This window comes from Camelina sativa, chromosome 1 (genome assembly GCF_030686135.1).
Source record: "Camelina sativa cultivar CO46 ecotype springtype chromosome 1, ASM3068613v1".
Lineage (NCBI taxonomy): Eukaryota > Viridiplantae > Streptophyta > Magnoliopsida > Brassicales > Brassicaceae > Camelina > Camelina sativa.
The window spans coordinates 6,605,392-6,623,396 of record NC_141880.1 but is presented as its reverse complement, the minus strand read 5'-3'; the positions used below and the strand labels follow the sequence as shown (position 1 = coordinate 6,623,396).

Genomic DNA, 18,005 nt, shown 5'->3' with positions numbered 1-18,005 from the left:
AACTAGCTAGGGGTTTTGTTTGGGCTACTTTGCATATGCTCAATGAAGAAGTATCTTCCATTACCTAGATCTTTTTCATGAAATATCTGACTTAAAATTCTTCTTTACTATCAGATTTTAAAAGATTTATATGATGAAGCTTTCAGGGGGTTTTCGAGAGAAACGAAATCACACTAAGCAAGCTGATCCCATGGACCGGAAATGGCAGGGAAACATATAAGTGACGTCGAAGATACACAAAAAATATGCATGTGACGACGAAGATACACAAAAAATATGCATGTGGTGGTGGAACTAATACAAAGAGAATCCACATACTGCATGTCCACCGGCCAGACTATGAAAAGAATCGACGTAAACACATGTTGAAAAAATTACAACGTGAAGAGTATATTCAAGGTAACTGCGCAAGATCTTTTTTTTTTCCCTCCAATAATTTTATTACTAATCAGCATTGAGATCAATGCAGGGTGGCATCTCGAGCCATAGGGGTAGGTGAAAATCTTCTCCGACAAAATATAAAGGTTAACCCGTACTGTGCAAGATGCAGTTCAATAATCGATACAACGGATCATATGTTGTTCTCTTGTCCATACGCTACCATGGTCTGGAAAAAGGCGGGATATCCTCCTGATCAACTTTGTGATCCACAAAAATCATTGCATGAGAAGCTGCAGTTTCTTCTTACCATATCTAAAGATACAAGTTTGGATTATTTGGTTCGATTCTTACTTTTCTGGATGCTATGGAGATTATGAAAAGGAAGAAATGATCTTGTTTTCAACAAGAAGAATGTAACTGTGAGTACAATAATCACTCAAGCCTCAACAGATGCTGCCGAATGGTTAAATCATACAGACACTCAAGACGTCCAACCAAATAGAGGAAATCTTACAAGAAGAAACTCACGATGGACCAAACCACAGTCTGGATGGGTAAAGTGCACTTATGATGCATCACACCATGAAGGAGAACGGGTCTCGGGACTCGTATGGATAATCCGAAATACAAATGGTCAGGTACTACATTGTGGCATGGGGAAATTTCAAGGACGCCCCACTCGAGAAGAATCTGAATGCTCAAGTCTAATACGGGCTATACAATGCAGCTGGGGACTAGGCTATAAATCGGTGATAACCTAAACATTACCCGACTACTCACTCAAGATTGCTATAATCAGAGGTTGCAACCATACATTAATACGATCAAACAATGGCGCCACTTATTTACATCAATGACCTTCTCCTTCTGTCACCGCGAACAGAATATATGTGCTGAATATGTTAGCCAAAACAATTGTTGTAAATTCTTCTCCATGGGAGTTTTTCAATTTCTGTCCAAATTTTTTACTAACAGTCTGTAACTGCGCAAGATCATGAGGAAAATGAAATGCAAGAATGAGATGTAACAGAAATTTAAAGGAAACTGGTTTCAAAGATCGTGAATATATTGGATGAAATGTTTAAAGGAAAATCCAAACTTTCAAAAAGAAAATAAAATGTCAAAAAATAAGTCATATATATTTTCCCTTGTTTATTTTTGAGGATTAAAATGCCACATGTCACCTTTTTATTGCATAGATGACTTGTGTTCAAAGTTTGTGAGGCCTTTTCCCATTTTTAGGAGATTAAGGAATTTTTATTTGTTTAACATATAACAGTCAATAAAATGCAACATGTCATATGACTTGTCCTCTATGGCTCTATGTAGTATAAAATAAATTGTTTGATGATACTTACTTTGGTCATAAAAAGCTGTATAACAATAACAAAAAAAAAGTAAATATTTTTCAAACGACGTTCATAAATCATAAACATAGCAGGTAGGCCTGGACATTCGGTTAACCATTCGGTTTCGGTTCGGTTGTATTCGGTTTCGGTTATTTTGGATATAGTAATATAGTAACCATTTGGATATTTTTGAAATTTCGGTTCGGTTCGGTTCGGTTTCGGTTTGGTTATTTAAATAAATAACCATAACTAACATAAATTATATTAACATTAACCAAATAAACCAAATATAACCAAAACTAACCGAATATAACCAAAATTAACCAAATATACAATAACAAAAATACAAAAAAGGGAAAAATATGTATTCAATTTTACAAAATAGTATTTAACTTTGTAAATTCAAAATAATAACATTTACATATATTGATTATTTAAAATATTTAATTGTTTTGAATCTAGAAATAATTTATATTTTAAGTTTATTTTATAGTTTTGCATAATATTAAGTATATAATATTTGATATCTTCTAGGTTTTCGGATATTTCGGTTAACCATTTAATTGTCGGTTCGGTTCGGTTCGATTTCAGTTAGTTTGGATATAGATTTTTACTAACCATTCGGGTATTTGAAGAATTTCGGTTCGGTTCGGTTTGGTTTTTTTCGGTTCGGTTTCGGTCGGTTATTTGGTTATCGGTTATTTTGCCCAGCCCTAATAGCAGGTCCAACCGCAGTGGCAATCCCGTAAATATCTTCATCCGTTCCTTTGTCCATAATTTGTGAATTTTCCATTTTTTATTTTATTTTATTTTAATATCTCCGCCGTATTAATACAACAAAGCAAGCTCTCTGCCCGCACTCTACGACGCCCTGAGCCTTAACGTCTTTCTCCGATCGTCGTCGGTCTAACAGATTTAAGCGAAAAAACACTAGATCCGTCGAGAGCATATCTTCTGCTTAATCCGTAACAATGGTAACTACTCTAATCTCTCATTCCTCTCTTTTTTTTTTTTTTCCTTTCTCCCCAGATCTCAATTGGATTTTGTATGCGCGATGCGATCTTGGATGTTGCATTTTCTTATGTAGTTTTTACCTAATTTGAGTGAGATCGTGGGATTTGAATGGTTCAACATCGCCATCCTCATGTTGTTTTCATATCGATTCTTTCATGAAATCGAGTATAGAGTGTCTGACTGTGTCTGGCATTTTTGGTTTATGAGATTGAATTTTGAAAAAGATCTGGTGTTTATGTGGTTTTGAATGCTCTCTCTATTCGCAACATTTCACGATTTTGAAATCAAACAATGTAACTGACGATTGTTCTTCTTCTTCTTCTTTGTGTTGCAACAGCCTCTCAGACTCGATATCAAGGTATTGTTTTATCTTTACTGATGTATATTAGGAGCTGTAATGCATTTATTTCATTAAAATAGATGTGGCTATTAATTTGATTTTTGTTATGTTTTTTGCATCAGAGAAAATTTGCTCAACGATCAGAGAGAGTCAAATCTGTGGATCTTCATCCTACAGAACCATGGTAATTTTCAAATGACTTATCATGAAATGAAACTTAGTTACATGGTTGGATGTGGTGACTGAATTAACGATTTAACGATTCAAATCACACGGTGTTACAGGATTCTGGCAAGTTTGTATTCTGGAGCCGTGTGTATTTGGAACTACCAAACACAGGTGTGTGAATATTTGAATTTTTTTTTTCTCTGTTTCATTAATATCTTTATGCTTGTACCTTACACTGAACAGCCTATGACGTGGGATAACCAAAATGTAACTCATTTTATGAGGTTTAGAGGTCTGTAATTGGTCTTTTTGGTAGCACTTACTATGATTTTTCTGATATGAGTTTACTATGGTTATCCTCAGACGATTACAAAATCCTTCGAGGTGACCGAGTTGCCAGGTATAACAAGTTTATGAGCATCTTCTGATTTCATTGTTATAGTTTTTTTACTTGCTGTATACTGCCTTGTTTAGTCTGTTGTTGTTGTTGTTGCTGATTTTAATATATGATTTTGCAGTTAGGTCGGCCAAGTTTATTCCGCGCAAACAATGGGTTGTGGCTGGAGCTGATGATATGTACATCCGTGTATACAATTACAATACAATGGACAAGGTCAAGGTATTCGAGGCTCATTCGGATTACATTAGGTGTGTAGCTGTCCATCCGACCCTTCCATATGTGCTATCATCTTCTGATGATATGCTCATAAAGCTTTGGGACTGGGAAAATGGTTGGGCTTGTACTCAGATTTTTGAGGGACATTCACACTATGTGATGCAAGTGGTATTCAATCCAAAAGACACCAACACTTTTGCCAGTGCATCGCTTGATCGTACCATAAAGGTGTGAAAGAGGTCAATGCGCTTAGATTTATGGCTTAGTCAGTTCAAGGTGCTTTAATAAGTGTTTGCTCAGACTATTTTTCATGCTTGTTCATCTTTAGATATGGAATCTCGGTTCCCCAGACCCAAATTTTACACTGGATGCTCATCAGAAAGGAGTCAACTGCGTAGACTATTTCACAGGGGGTGATAAACCTTACTTAATTACTGGCTCTGATGATCATACTGCTAAGGTATGCTTCCGGTTTAGATTCCTATATGTGCTTTGCTTCCCCTGAGAATTATGTATTTGCAGATCATTTACTTGTGGTACTTTTTCAGGTATGGGACTATCAAACCAAAAGTTGTGTCCAGACGCTAGATGGGCACACACACAATGTATCTGCCGTATGTTTCCATCCTGAGCTTCCGATAATAATCACAGGTTCTGAGGATGGCACTGTTCGCATTTGGCACTCCACGACTTACAGGTATTTTCACCTAAAATTATTTCTGTCAAAAGACATAACAATGATATGGTTTAGGTCTTTAACACTCATGACTCAACTACACCATGTTCACATGGGGTTCTTTCTTGTATACATTTTCACCATAGGTTTGCTTTCTCTTTTGGTCGTTTGATCTGTTATTTTCAATCTTATATTTCTTTTTCAGGCTAGAAAACACATTGAATTATGGTCTCGAGAGAGTCTGGGCCATTGGTTACATCAAAAGCTCGCGGCGGTGAGTTCTGCTCCCTACTTAATGATATTTCGAATTATGATCGAGGGGTAGATGTTCTCTATAGATAGAATATTTGTTTTTGTCCTTTTTGTAGCTAGATTTCCTCTGAAATTGACGATTTGGATAGATAAGGTCACTCAGAGTAGCTAGGAGCTTTTGAGGGATCAGTGTTTAGACCTTTTTCAACTGATCATACAGGACCATCAACAACGCATGTGTTTGTATTTTACAGGGTTGTGATTGGATATGATGAAGGAACCATTATGGTTAAACTTGGACGAGAAATTCCTGTCGCTAGCATGGACAGTAGCGGAAAAATTATATGGGCTAAGCATAATGAAATTCAAACTGCAAACATCAAAAGTATTGGTGCAGGTTACGAGGTCTAGCTCCTATTTTGTAACTCTTGTATTCTGGCATGGTAAACCTGTGCCCCTTAACAATTTTATTTGTCTGCCTGATGAGTTTAAGCTTCATTTCTCTCTACCTTAGGTTACTGATGGAGAAAGACTTCCCTTGTCTGTTAAAGAGCTGGGGACCTGTGATCTTTATCCACAAGTGAGCGTTACTACACAACACCATTCAAAACTTTTTCTGTAGTGTTGAACTATTATAGGATCTTTGGGTAAACATTTTTGGTGCATGTCCCACTTAAATGGGTGTGATGGACATGAGCGTTGAAGTATTGGTGGGTATCACTAGGAGCCATGCTTCAGCTAGATCTTAAGTTTTTAAGGTTATTTAAAACAATTTTATATTTAAAATGAAGCGTTAATAGATGATAATTTCAAACTATGTATCATATGAAGTCCAAGAGTGTGGTTCAGAATAATCATCTCGTGTATCTCATATATAGCCATTTTAACTCTCAGAGCTTGAAGCACAACCCTCATGGGAGGACTGTCGTTGTTTGTGGTGATGGAGAGTACATAATCTACACATCTGTAGTTTGGAGAAATAGATCTTTCGGGTCTGGGCTGGAATTTGTTTGGTCATCCGAGGGGGAATGTGCAGTTAGAGAAAGTTCATCAAAGATAAAGATATGCAATAGAAATTTCCAGGTTTGCTATTCTCATTGTTGTCTTACTTATACAATTTTGTTAGAGTGCGATTCTAGAAACTGCAGATGTTTGCAACAGAGACAGCTATTGCTGGGTCTGCTGTATTAATAAAAGGTGGTTTTTTCAGGAAAGGAAGAGTATTCGGCCTACTTTCTCAGCTGAGAAGATCTTTGGAGGAACCTTGTTGGCAATGTGTTCAAATGATTTTATCTGCTTTTATGATTGGGCTGAATGCAGGCTGATTCAACAAATTGATGTCACAGTAAAGGTATTCCAGTTAACTTGTCTCTGTTATGAGAAGTTAGCATTCATCACGTTTTTCAATTCTCTCTTTACATTTTATTTTTAGATTGAATTTGTCCCCATTTGCGTATTTACTAACTCTTTAGCGCTACCACGAAAAATCTGCAGAATCTGTATTGGGCTGAAAGTGGTGATTTAGTAGCCATTGCTAGTGATACGTCATTCTACATCTTGAAGTACAATGTGAGAATCCGTTCAACCTCAATTTTCCAGCTATATATAGTCACTTTCGTGGATTGTCCAAAAGCTTACCCTGGTGTTCCTCTTGCTGTTACAGCGTGACTTGGTTTCCTCGCATTTTGATAGTGGAAAACCAACTGATGAGGAGGGTGTTGATGATGCTTTTGAGGTTCTCCACGAGAACGATGAACGTGTCAGGACAGGTATATGGGTTGGGGACTGCTTCATTTACAACAACTCTTCTTGGAAGCTTAATTATTGTGTTGGAGGCGAGGTACCCAAGAGTGTATTTTGATTTCTAATGATATTTATGAGCTACATAATATCTTAGCTTCTAATAAACTTATGGCAGGTAACCACAATGTATCATTTGGACCGCCCAATGTATTTGTTAGGCTATATGGCCAACCAAAGCCGGGTGTACTTGATAGACAAAGAATTCAAGTACGTTTCTTTATTTGTGTTATATTTCAGACTGTTTTATAATGCATACATAATTTGATGACGTATTTCACCTTTTTATGGGAATGCAGTGTCGTAGGATATACCCTGCTGCTTAGCCTGATTGAATACAAGACTCTTGTGATGCGAGGCGATTTGGATAGAGCCAATCAGATTTTACCTACAATTCCTAAAGAGCAACATAACAAGTACGTTATATGTTATTCTGATCTAAATTTTTACATTCATGTATAATTCATTCTTTACTGCACTTTATCTCCTGTTGCCTGCTATGTCTTACGTGATATTATTTTTGAAGAATACAGTATTGTGGTATGTTAGTGAGGATCTGCAGTTTGATATTTTGTGCCAAATGGTTTTTCACTATTTTGTGTGCATCTCTTTTAGTTTCATCTAGAAATTTTTTCAACTTTCAGTGTTGCTCATTTCTTGGAATCTCGGGGAATGATTGAAGATGCTTTAGAAATTGCAACAGATCCTGACTACAAATTTGATCTGGCCATACAACTGGGTAGACTTGAAATGGCAAAGGTAATATGATAGGTGATGCTTAATTGTTTAAGAATTACTCTTACTTTCTCTGGAAGTAGAATTATTTATCATATGTTTGTTTCCCATGTTTGTAGGTAATAGCTGAAGAAGTACAGAGCGGGTCTAAATGGAAGCAGTTAGGAGAGTTAGCCATGTCCTCCGGGAAGGTACATCTTCTCTATTAAGAAAATGTTACCCAAATTTTTGTATTGGTAATAAGAAAATTAACTTTCTATGCAAATGCTATATCAGTCAGGTTACTACTTTACATTGTATTGATAGAAGTTGATTGCTATATTTAGATCTTACAATGGCAATAAGCTTTCTTCTAGGCTTCTAGTCTTTGCGGATTCGTCTCTGATGTCTACTAACTAAGCTACTCTTTTGCATTTGTGCGTGTTCCATCATGGTAGCTTCAACTGGCCGAGGATTGCATGAAGTACGCTATGGATTTGAGTGGTTTGTTACTACTATATTCTTCTTTGGGAGATGCTGAAGGGGTGTCAAAACTTGCATGCCTTGCTAAGGAACAGGGGAAGAACAATGTTGCGTTTCTTTGCTTATTTACGCTGGGTAGATTGGAAGATTGTCTGCAGTTATTGGTACAGAGGTATTTAATTAGTGTTCATTTGGCCATTTAGGAAATCAAATCTGTGTGCCTATTGTTAGGATAAACGGATTTTTATTTTGATAGTAACCGGATACCAGAAGCTGCTCTGATGGCACGATCTTATCTTCCAAGCAAAGTTTCTGAGATAGTAGCTCTTTGGAGGGAAGATCTCAGCAAGGTTATATTCTCATCTTTTTGTTATCTATTGTGTCAGCGAGAAAATATGTCAAGTGATTTTAAATTGCCTTTGACTTGTCATCAGGTTAATTCAAAAGCAGCAGAATCATTAGCTGATCCGGAGGAGTACCCAAATCTTTTTGAGGATTGGCAAGTTGCTCTTTCTGTTGAAGAAAACACTGCAAAGACAAGGTATCCGAACATATCTTTCCGGCTATCTTGCATTTTTTTTTTGCCATGGTCTTTGCGGCTTCAAATGTAGGTCAATAGTTGTATATGTACCTCGATATGATTGTACACATGGGATGGATGCCCGTAGGAAAACTTCCTCCTTGAGCCACTCATTATTTCCCATGATTATGCAGTGAGATGGTTAATGTTGATACTTCATACCCAAAGTGTCATTATTGTGGCTAAATATATTGACTCTTGTTTATCCACAGGGGAGTTTACACTGCTGCAGAAAATTATCCATCCCATGCCGATAAATCTTCCATTACCCTCGTGGAAGCCTTTAGAAACCTGCAAGTGGAAGCAGAGGAATCACTTGAAAATGGAGACATCGATCACGAGGTAATTTCTTTTGGAACTGGTTTGTTTGAATCGTTTGCTAAGCAGACAACAACTTTGTTTTCAACAGGACTAGTAGCTGAATAGTTATTTTGAACACCGTGCAGGTAGTAGAAGAAAACGGTCACGTAGAGAATGAAGGAGATGGAGAGGAACAACAGGAAGAAGAAGAAGTAAATGAAGAAGAGGGAGTTGTGGATGAAGACTCTACGGATGCTGCTGTACTTGTTAACGGAAGTGAGGGTGAGGAAGAGTGGGGTACGAATAACAAAGGAAACCCATCAGCCTAATAAGCAAAAGTCAGTCCAAGATCAATGTTGAATAGTCGAAATTTTTGTCTATGGTGATTAAATTGAAACTTCTCCCCCCGAAAAGATAAATATGTCGCTTCTAATATATCTTGCCTTGTTTCTTGATCTTTGAGTTTGCATAGAAATTGGTTCAGTTAAATTGTGTTATACAGTATCTCTGCAACTATGTGGCTAGGACTTTTGGAAGACTAGTTGTGTCCATCTTTGCAAAAAGTGCGAACTTACGGTTTTCCGTATGTTTATGTTTTGCAGTGTTGACGCCAGATCCCTAGAGCTAGTTCAGTAGCCGCCACCAAAACTCCAAGGTAAAAGGATCTATATCATCCCATGGTAATAAGATAAAACATCTATGAAAAACCAGTGCATGAGTTAATTACAATCATATACTTGTTGTATCAGGAATGAATTCTTGGTGGGAGGGAGATGAAGGAAAAAAAGAAGATTGGGATGGGATTGGGATTGGGTGTGTGGCTTAAGGAAATTGTAGTTTGATTTGTGTGGTTTATTGGGATCCCAGGTGGTGGTGGTATTACGGTTTTCATACAATGATTAAAAGCACATTATAGAGTTTTACATTCCTCTGCTATATAGATTTTCATCAGCTCATGTTTACAGATTTCTGGTGCATATATATATAATTCTTTTGGAAGCCTTATTTTTACATCATGGATGAAATCAGCCTACAACAACATGAACGGATGTAATATATATTAAAACTCCCATACTTCATCCAAGAACAGTTCAATCTAATTCAAAATAAGGGCAAGTAGCTATTCAAATTGAGGGTTGAGACATGGCTATTCAAATTGATAGAAACCGTATACACCAAGTCCATGGAGATCATACAATTGATTAGAAGAATAATATAATTAGTAAAAAAAAAAAAAGTCTATAAAATCTGATTAATTACAGAAAAGGCACAACATGTTCATGGACTTTGTAGGAGGCCATTTAATACATCAAGTTTCTGTTGACTAGTCATTTAAAACACCAAATATCATTGACCAAGCCAAAATAGACATATCGTTAAATGAGATAACTGAGCAACTAACGACCGTTACTTTGCCATTTAACGGCATGTTGTTTTTGGTTTAATCAACTATATTTGATGTTTTAAATGACTACGCAACAAAACTTAATGTATTAAATGACCTTTCACAAAGTCCATGGTTTTTTTGGCCTAAATTTGAAAGTTCATGAATTAATCCAAAATTATACAATTTAATAATTTTTGTACTCAGCAAGACGAAAAGACTCTTAATCAAATTATGAGTACATAAAAAAGATAATGCATTTTGATTTTTTTTGTTCACATTACTCGACAATCTTTGCTTTATACCTCTAAAATGTAAAATCAAGCGTAATTTGACTATTATACAGTTTATTGTTATTTGTACATGTGCAGCAAATATCCTTTGCAATAATATTTTCGGTTATAATTGAAAAAAAGATTTTTTATTTACATCAATTGAGTTGAAGATATTTAAAACTTGAGAAATTTTTATGAATATAATTCATGACGTGGATATTATTTAACAGAAATGTATAATCTACTATTTCTGTAATTAAAAAATACATTCCTATATCTTCTATATTATTTGAGAGGTGATTTGTTAATTTTGTTGATGTATTACTCTTTTATGTTTTCCAAAATCATAAATGATTAAAAATAATATTTACTTTTGTAAAATACTATGAGAACCCATGTGCAAAATTTTGTTTGTCTATTAACAAACAAAAATAATATACATGTGATTAAATTACATAATTACATTTTTATTGACATTTACCCCAATTCAATAATGTGTTTATGTGAATTTATCTTTAAAACATAATATTTGCTATATTTTAAATTTAAATTTTTGAAGAGTATAGGATGAATTTTTATTTTGGATGTTTAAATAACTCATTCAACAATTAGTCATTATTAGTTAAATAAGAAAAATTAGACTACTCAAGTTAGATAAAATGTAATTAAATACATAAAGTCTCAAATTTAGGCAAAAAAATTATGAACTTTGTGAGAGGTCATTTAATACATCAAGTTTTGTTGAGTAGCCGTTTAAAACATCAAATATGGTTGATGAAGCCAAAAACAACATGCTGTTAAATGGCAAAGTAACGGTCATTAGTTGCTCAGTTATCTTATTTAACGATATGTCTATTTTGATTTGATCAATGATATTATGATATTTGGTGTTTGAAATGGCTAATCAACATAACTCCCATGGAATTCATTGTCTTTTTTGCCAAAGTTTATGTATTAAATAACATTTTTCCCTATACTTATTTCCTTTTTTTCCCAAATTTTCAGATTAAATGTGCTAAAAAGGAATAATAAGATTCGTTTTTTTTTTTTTGTTTCTTCTCTTTAATTGCTCTCGCTCCCCTCCGGCTGTTTATTACTCTCTCCGGGCGGTCGTCTCTCTTCGCTCCGGCAGTGATTTTCTGCTGCTTCTGCTTGTCCGTAAGTCTCCGAATCTTGGAATATTCCTTCGAGGATATATACTCTTTCTTCCAACTCGCTGCTCGAGTTCTTAGGGTTTTTACATAGTTCGCCATTACTTGCGGCTTCTTTCGAAGTTCTGTTTTGCTAGATGGTTTTATCGTTGTATGCGTGCGTGTCGGCTGATTTAGTTCTTTTTGATTTCAAATATCCGCTGCACAATCGTATAATTTAATTGATCGCTTCTAGATTTTGGTATGCCTTCTTCGTTAACAAACATCTTAGGTTTCTTTAAACTTTAGTTACCGTGATCCGTTCTCCAGTGTTATTTAGGGTTCCCTAGCTTTTAAAATTTAAGCATTGTCTATGGGGTTAGAGTCCGTCTGGTCAACAATCTTTATGGATTCTTTTGTTTTTGGTGTTGTATAGGGACTCTTAGCTTTGCTTGTAAGTGTTGAGATGGGGGACTCGGAAAATGCTCAGCAGCCTTCCAAAAAGAGAGCTGCTTTGAAAGAACTGTCTCGTGACAATCCTGGCCTTGATGATGATGATGATGATGATGATGAAGACACTTCTGCACTCGCCAGTGGTACTTTCAAGACTGCAAGTGAGGAGGTTTTGGCTACCAGAAAAATTTTCAGAGCTAAGCGCAGAGATCCATCTGCAACAGCAGCAGCACCACTAGCATCCAATCCCTTTGCTGGAATTCGTTTGGTCCCTTTTACTGCTCATGTTCCTTCTACTACTGCTGAACAAACGAACAAGCCTCTGTCTGGGTTGGATTCGACAGAGGATGATGGAAGATGTGATGCAACCAATGATGACGAGAAGAGTGAGGCAGTTAATACTGGAGATGGTGGTGAAGCTGATAACAAGATTGAAGACGAGACAAAAACAACGACAGAAATTGATGTTGCTGCTGAAACGGCTAAAGATGACAACGGCAATAGTGAGGCTGTTGACAAGGATTCAGGTGGTAATCAGACCGAGAAAGAAGGAAAAGAAGGTGATGGAAATGAAGACACAGAGAAGAATGGAGATAGTGGAGGCTTGAGTTCTTTCCACCAGCACTCGAGTAGCAAAAACGCATTCACAGGACTTGCTAGTACAAGTTTCTCTGCTTCTTCATTCTCGTTTGGTTTGGTTCCACAGCAAGGTTCTGAACAGTCACCCTTCAGTTTTGGCCTGTCAAGCAATGGAAACTCTTCCCTGTTTGGTGCATCCGGCTCTGCTTCCATTGTCACGAAGAGCACAGAAACTACTACTACAGCCTTCCCTTCTAAGCAAGATGTTTCAGTGGAAACAGGAGAAGAGAACGAGAAAGCGGCCTTCACAGCTGATTCAGTAATGTTTGAATATCTTGAGGGAGGATGGAAAGAGCGTGGGAAAGGAGAACTCAAGGTAAACGTATCCACGGCTGATAACGGAAAAGCCAGGTTGGTAATGAGATCCAAAGGAAACTATAGGTTGATCCTGAACGCAAGTCTTTACCCTGAAATGAAATTGGCGAACATGGACAAGAAAGGAATCACATTTGCTTGTGTGAATAGTATAAATGAAGCCGAGAAAGGTCTCTCGACATTCGCACTCAAGTTCAAGGACCCAACGGTAGTGGAAGAGTTCCGAGCAGTTATCGAGAAACATAAAGAAAGTAAACCTTCCGTTGTAGAAGCAGCAGCTCCTTTAAAGACACCTGAGAACTCACCGAGGGCTGAAGATGCTTGAAGGTAAAAACTTTGAAACATTCGTCGTCTTAATTAGTTTCATTGTGTTCTTGTCTATGTTGTTTGAAGCTCATATTCGGCAGAGAGAATAGAGAGAGATTATATATAGATCACTTGAACTTCTTATGGATATCTTATTATTGTGAATGAACATTGGATATTATTACTGTTTTTTTCAAAAATACGTATTTTTGTAAATCATCATCCGGCTTACATTTATAGATAATAATAATACACATCCGGCTTAATCTTTGGCCAATCCAGTACCAAAAGAAAACTCAATATTTTGACATACGCGAGTTTCAAGTTATTTTGACATACTCAATATTTATCTCAATTGATTTACCAATCTTTATGTCACTAGACATCACTTATTGAAAGTTAAGTGGCCCAAGCCAAAGCACTAATGAATTGTGAGACTAAACAATTTACTCTTAATAATATGTGGCTTACAATTTGGGCTTCACTTGTTTTATGTGAAGGCCAGCCGTGAAAGCTGGTTTTAATGTTATAAACTTATATACATGTCATTGTGTTGTAACTTGTTGAAGTAGGGGGATCAAGGAGAGACACAATTGTTTTTACGGTGTTAATTTGTTTAAAAGATTCAAAATTTGGTACTGATAAGTACACTAGTTATCAGTTTTTTTTTTTTAATTATCCCTCTATGTAGCACGTTTTAGGAAATTATTGTTAAGATGAATAGAAGGACTTAATTGAGCAACGAAAATGAAGAAATGGATGATGCATGGGCAGCTCGGTGGCGTTATCTCCGGGAAAAGAATGTGGCCCTCTCAATTAATACTCTAATCTAATCGAATCTGCTAGCTTATCGTCAACATGTCGTATATATCAATTATTTTATACGTTATAATAACATTACAATTTACAATATAATATTTAGAGACATATGTTGTTACGATATGTTTATTTTCCAAACGAGTTTCGTTTACGGTTTACCGATGGGGTTGGGGACTTGATGGTTAATGATAATGTTTCTGTTGATTTCATGATTACTACTCACTCCATTTCATATAAGTAATCGTTTTTAAGTAACAAGTTCTTTCAAGTATGTACTACGGTGGCTAAAAAGAAAATTTCAAAAGAAAAAAAGTATGTACTACGGAGTATTTTACAAGATTTATATTTGTAATACGTATTAGACCAAAGTGGAATGATTAAAAAAGTTTTAATAGGAATCATATATTGAGATCTAAAAGTCTGATTTTGAATTTATTGCCCTAGTTTATAAATTCATAAAAAAAAAGTCGATAATTGAGTTTAGGGTGACACATGTGTTGTCATTCCTGTACAAGTACAACCATATACATATGTATTTAATTTTCGCATGTTGCACGCTAATACTATCTTATACTCCCCCAAATGAATGCATTCTAGGAGTTTTTTACCCCAAATGAATGCATTATAAAACACTGATCGGCAGACATTTAGTATAATATAATTGCTTAAGTCTTACGAGATACGATGATTTGGTATAGTAATGACTATTGCATTATAGATTAAATCAGCAACGAAGGTCACAGTACGTGGACCTTGGAGTGGAGAAGATATAACTCAATGATTATATTTAGATTTCATCAGATTGCAGTTAGTTAAATTGATCAATAGTTTAAACTTCAATGTAACCAACGTGGATCCTATTAGAGTATATAGAGAATGGTTTAATATTAACCAATTGTGATTGTGATTTGGTTGTAAACCGGAGTTAAACCGGTCAGCTTCATTACTATTAGTAATTGTAAAAACACAATTAAGATCAATAACAGAAATATAAAAAGTTCTTCTTCTTCTTCGTTTCCCTCTAACAAACTTTCTCCTGTTATGGTATCAGAGCAATGAATCCCAAAGATTCATTCGATTCTTGACCTAAATTTCTTCATTTTTTCTTCGATTTCTCTGTTTCGATCGATCCGTTTGGCTATTTTCTGAAGAATCGTTGTATCGATCAAAATTTTTCTTCAAAAATCTTTCAATTCCGCTGTAAAATTGTTGATTAAAGATGGTGACTAACCGAAGAAACGCTCATCGCACGGTCCGCATAGCTTCTTCAGCTCGGAGATCGGGAAATCGCGAGGATTCGTCTCCGGAAAGTTCACCTGTAACCAGATCTCAGAGGCGAGCTCCGGTGATTGAGTCATATGATAGTATACACTCACCGTACTACCTCACAAATGGCGATAATCATGGTATTTCCATTATCTCTGAAGTATTCGATGGTACAAACTATGATGATTGGCAAATTGCGATTAAGGTTGCTTTAGATGCGAAGAACAAGCTTGCTTTTATTGATGGATCTCTTCCACGGCCACCAGAATCAGATGATATATTTAGGATTTGGTCACGCTGTAACAGTATGGTGAAATCCTGGCTTATGAATTCAGTATCTAGGCAAATTTATAAAAGCATGCTTCGCTTTAATGATGCGTCGGAGATATGGAAAGATCTCTTCACTAGGTACCATATTACCAATCTTCCAAGATCCTATCAGTTATCTCAGCAGATATGGTCCTTACAGCAGGGAACTATGGATCTTTCAACATATTATACCACTTTAAGAACTCTTTGGAATGAGTTGGATGGATCTGATTGTGTGACTTTGTGTAAGAGATGTGATTGTTGTAAAGCAATGGAGAAGAAAGCAGATCATGCTCGTGTGATAAAGTTCTTGGCTGGTCTCAATGAATCTTACGCTGTTGTCAGGAGCCAAATCATTATGAAAAAGCATGTTCCTACTCTGGCAGAAATTTACAACTTACTGGACCAAGATCACAGTCAACGAAGCTTCACACCAGCTCCTTCTAATGCCATTGCCTTTCAAGTTGCAGCACCAATTCAAGCACCAATTCAAGCTCAAGCTTCAGTGAATGCAACGCATAATACCGGGAGGCCACAGAAACTGATATGTTCTCATTGTGGTTATGTAGGCCATACAGTGGACAGATGTTACAAGATTCATGGTTATCCGATTGGTTTTAAACATAAGCATAAGAACCAGACAGAGAAGAGTCCATATTCTGAGAAACAGTCAGCTCCTATCAAACCGGTTATTGGACAACTTGCTATGACAGAGACAAATAACTTGATCGACGGTTTGACGAAGGTCCTCACCAAAGATCAGATTAATGGAGTTATTGCTTACTTCAACTCACAACACCAACCTATCAATGTTGCCTCTACTTCTGGTGCCACCATTACCGCATTACCTGGTATAGCTTTCTCTCCTTCTACCATTGGTTTTGTTGGAGTTTTGAGGGCCACTGGAAACATTTTATCCTCAGAATCTTGGATAATAGATAGTGGGGCAACACATCATGTTTGCCATGATAAGAGTTTGTTCTTGAGATTATCAGAAACTCTAAATAATTCAGTCACTTTACCTACTGGTTTTGGAGTTAAAATCACAGGAATAGGTACAGTGCAGTTAAATGAATGTCTCATATTGAGCAATGTTCTGTATATTCCCGATTTCAGGTTGAATTTTCTGAGTATAAGTCAGTTGACAAAAGATTTGGGATATAGAGTGACATTTGATGAAGATTCTTGCATGATACAGGATCCTATCAAGGGGTTGATGATTGGGAGGGGTGAGCAGATATCCAATCTATACGTCTTGGATGTTCATAGCATTAAAGATTCTATTACCCAGAAGATCACTTTCTCTACAAATATTGTAGTTGATTCTAGTCTATGGCATAGTAGATTAGGACATCCTTCTGTATCAAGAGTAGACATTGTCACAGATGTACTTGGATTCAAAATGAGAAATAAAAGATCTTTTCACTGCACCATTTGTCCTCTTGCGAAACAAAAGCATCTACCCTTCAAATCTAATTATCATGTTTGTGCCTCTGCTTTTGATCTTATACACATTGATGTCTGGGGTCCCTTTGCAGTGCCAACGACAGAAGGATATCAGTATTTTCTGACTATTGTGGATGATCATACAAGGATTACTTGGTTGTATCTACTCAGGAATAAGAGTGAAGTTCTAACAATCTTCCCTGATTTTCTGAAGATGATAGAGACTCAGTATAAAAGTACAGTGAAAGGTGTTAGATCAGACAATGCACCAGAATTGAAGTTTGTTGAGTTATTCAAAGCAAAAGGGATCATTCACTATTTCTCATGCCCAGAGACACCTGAGCAAAACTCAGTAGTTGAAAGGAAGCATCAACATATCTTGAATGTTGCAAGATCTCTTATGTTTCAGTCAAAAGTGCCTATTGAATACTGGGGAGAATGTGTACTAACTGCTGTTTTTCTCATCAACAGACTACCTACTCCCATACTTCAGGATAAGTCTCCATATGAAGTTCTCACTTACCTGATTATAATGGTCTTCGTGTTTTTGGTTGCTTGTGTTATAGCTCCACATCCTCCAAAAACAGAAACAAATTCCAACCAAGAGCAAAGGCATGTGTGTTCCTTGGCTATCCTCCAGGTGTTAAAGGATATAAACTTCTGGATTTGGAGACTAATAGCATATATGTTTCACGCAATGTCGTTTTTCATGAAGATATCTTCCCATATGCTAAAGGTGAGTCCACTATCTTACCGGATTATTTTCCTAGCAATAATGCATCTACAGTTGTGAATGACTCTGTTGAACATAATGACGCCATTCCTGTAGTTGTGAGTGAATCTCCTACAGTTGTGAATGATGTCATCAACAGTTCCATTCCTGTAGATACGGCTAGTTCTAATGGTTCAAGGACTTGCAGAAAAACAAAACCACCTACTTATCTTGAAGATTATTACTGCAATCTGTCTTCTTCTGGTGTTGAATATCCT

General features: G+C 36.3%; 2 protein-coding genes across 11 annotated transcripts; both read left to right on the top strand.

The window, feature by feature from the left end:
- Window positions 1-1,742: 1,742 nt before the first annotated feature.
- Window positions 1,743-9,672, top strand: LOC104780794 (coatomer subunit beta'-3). Of its 10 annotated transcripts, none has more exons than XR_015594647.1 (26): window positions 1,743-1,822; window positions 2,454-2,704; window positions 3,082-3,102; window positions 3,207-3,268; window positions 3,616-3,652; window positions 3,771-4,096; window positions 4,197-4,328; window positions 4,417-4,565; window positions 4,750-4,818; window positions 5,051-5,201; window positions 5,311-5,376; window positions 5,691-5,879; window positions 6,007-6,147; window positions 6,291-6,365; window positions 6,460-6,636; window positions 6,715-6,806; window positions 6,896-7,012; window positions 7,241-7,355; window positions 7,451-7,522; window positions 7,769-7,965; window positions 8,050-8,143; window positions 8,228-8,334; window positions 8,586-8,715; window positions 8,820-9,055; window positions 9,276-9,328; window positions 9,423-9,672. XR_015594647.1 is itself a non-coding variant. In XM_087507209.1 (26 exons), the coding sequence occupies exons 13-25, from the start codon at window positions 6,070-6,072 to the stop codon at window positions 9,293-9,295; spliced, it is 1,425 nt and encodes a 474-aa protein (XP_087363335.1). In that variant the 5' UTR covers window positions 2,566-2,704; window positions 3,082-3,102; window positions 3,207-3,268; window positions 3,369-3,423; window positions 3,616-3,652; window positions 3,771-4,096; window positions 4,197-4,328; window positions 4,417-4,565; window positions 4,750-4,818; window positions 5,051-5,201; window positions 5,311-5,554; window positions 5,691-5,879; window positions 6,007-6,069; the 3' UTR covers window positions 9,296-9,328; window positions 9,423-9,672. The 10 variants fall into 10 exon arrangements, 5 of the variants coding, with proteins under 5 accessions (XP_087363317.1, XP_087363321.1, XP_087363334.1 ...); XR_015594650.1 differs by lacking the exon at window positions 1,743-1,822 and adding an exon at window positions 3,369-3,423 and having other exon boundaries at window positions 2,534-2,704; window positions 5,311-5,554; XR_015594648.1 differs by lacking the exon at window positions 1,743-1,822 and adding an exon at window positions 3,369-3,423 and having other exon boundaries at window positions 2,562-2,704; window positions 5,311-5,554; window positions 8,820-9,011.
- Window positions 9,673-11,238: 1,566 nt separating this feature from the next.
- LOC104780785 (nuclear pore complex protein NUP50B) lies at window positions 11,239-13,375 on the top strand. Its single transcript, XM_010505327.3, has 2 exons — window positions 11,239-11,490; window positions 11,899-13,375. Exon 2 carries the CDS (start codon window positions 11,929-11,931, stop codon window positions 13,192-13,194), a length of 1,266 nt encoding a protein of 421 aa, XP_010503629.2. The 5' UTR covers window positions 11,239-11,490; window positions 11,899-11,928; the 3' UTR covers window positions 13,195-13,375.
- Window positions 13,376-18,005: the final 4,630 nt, after the last annotated feature.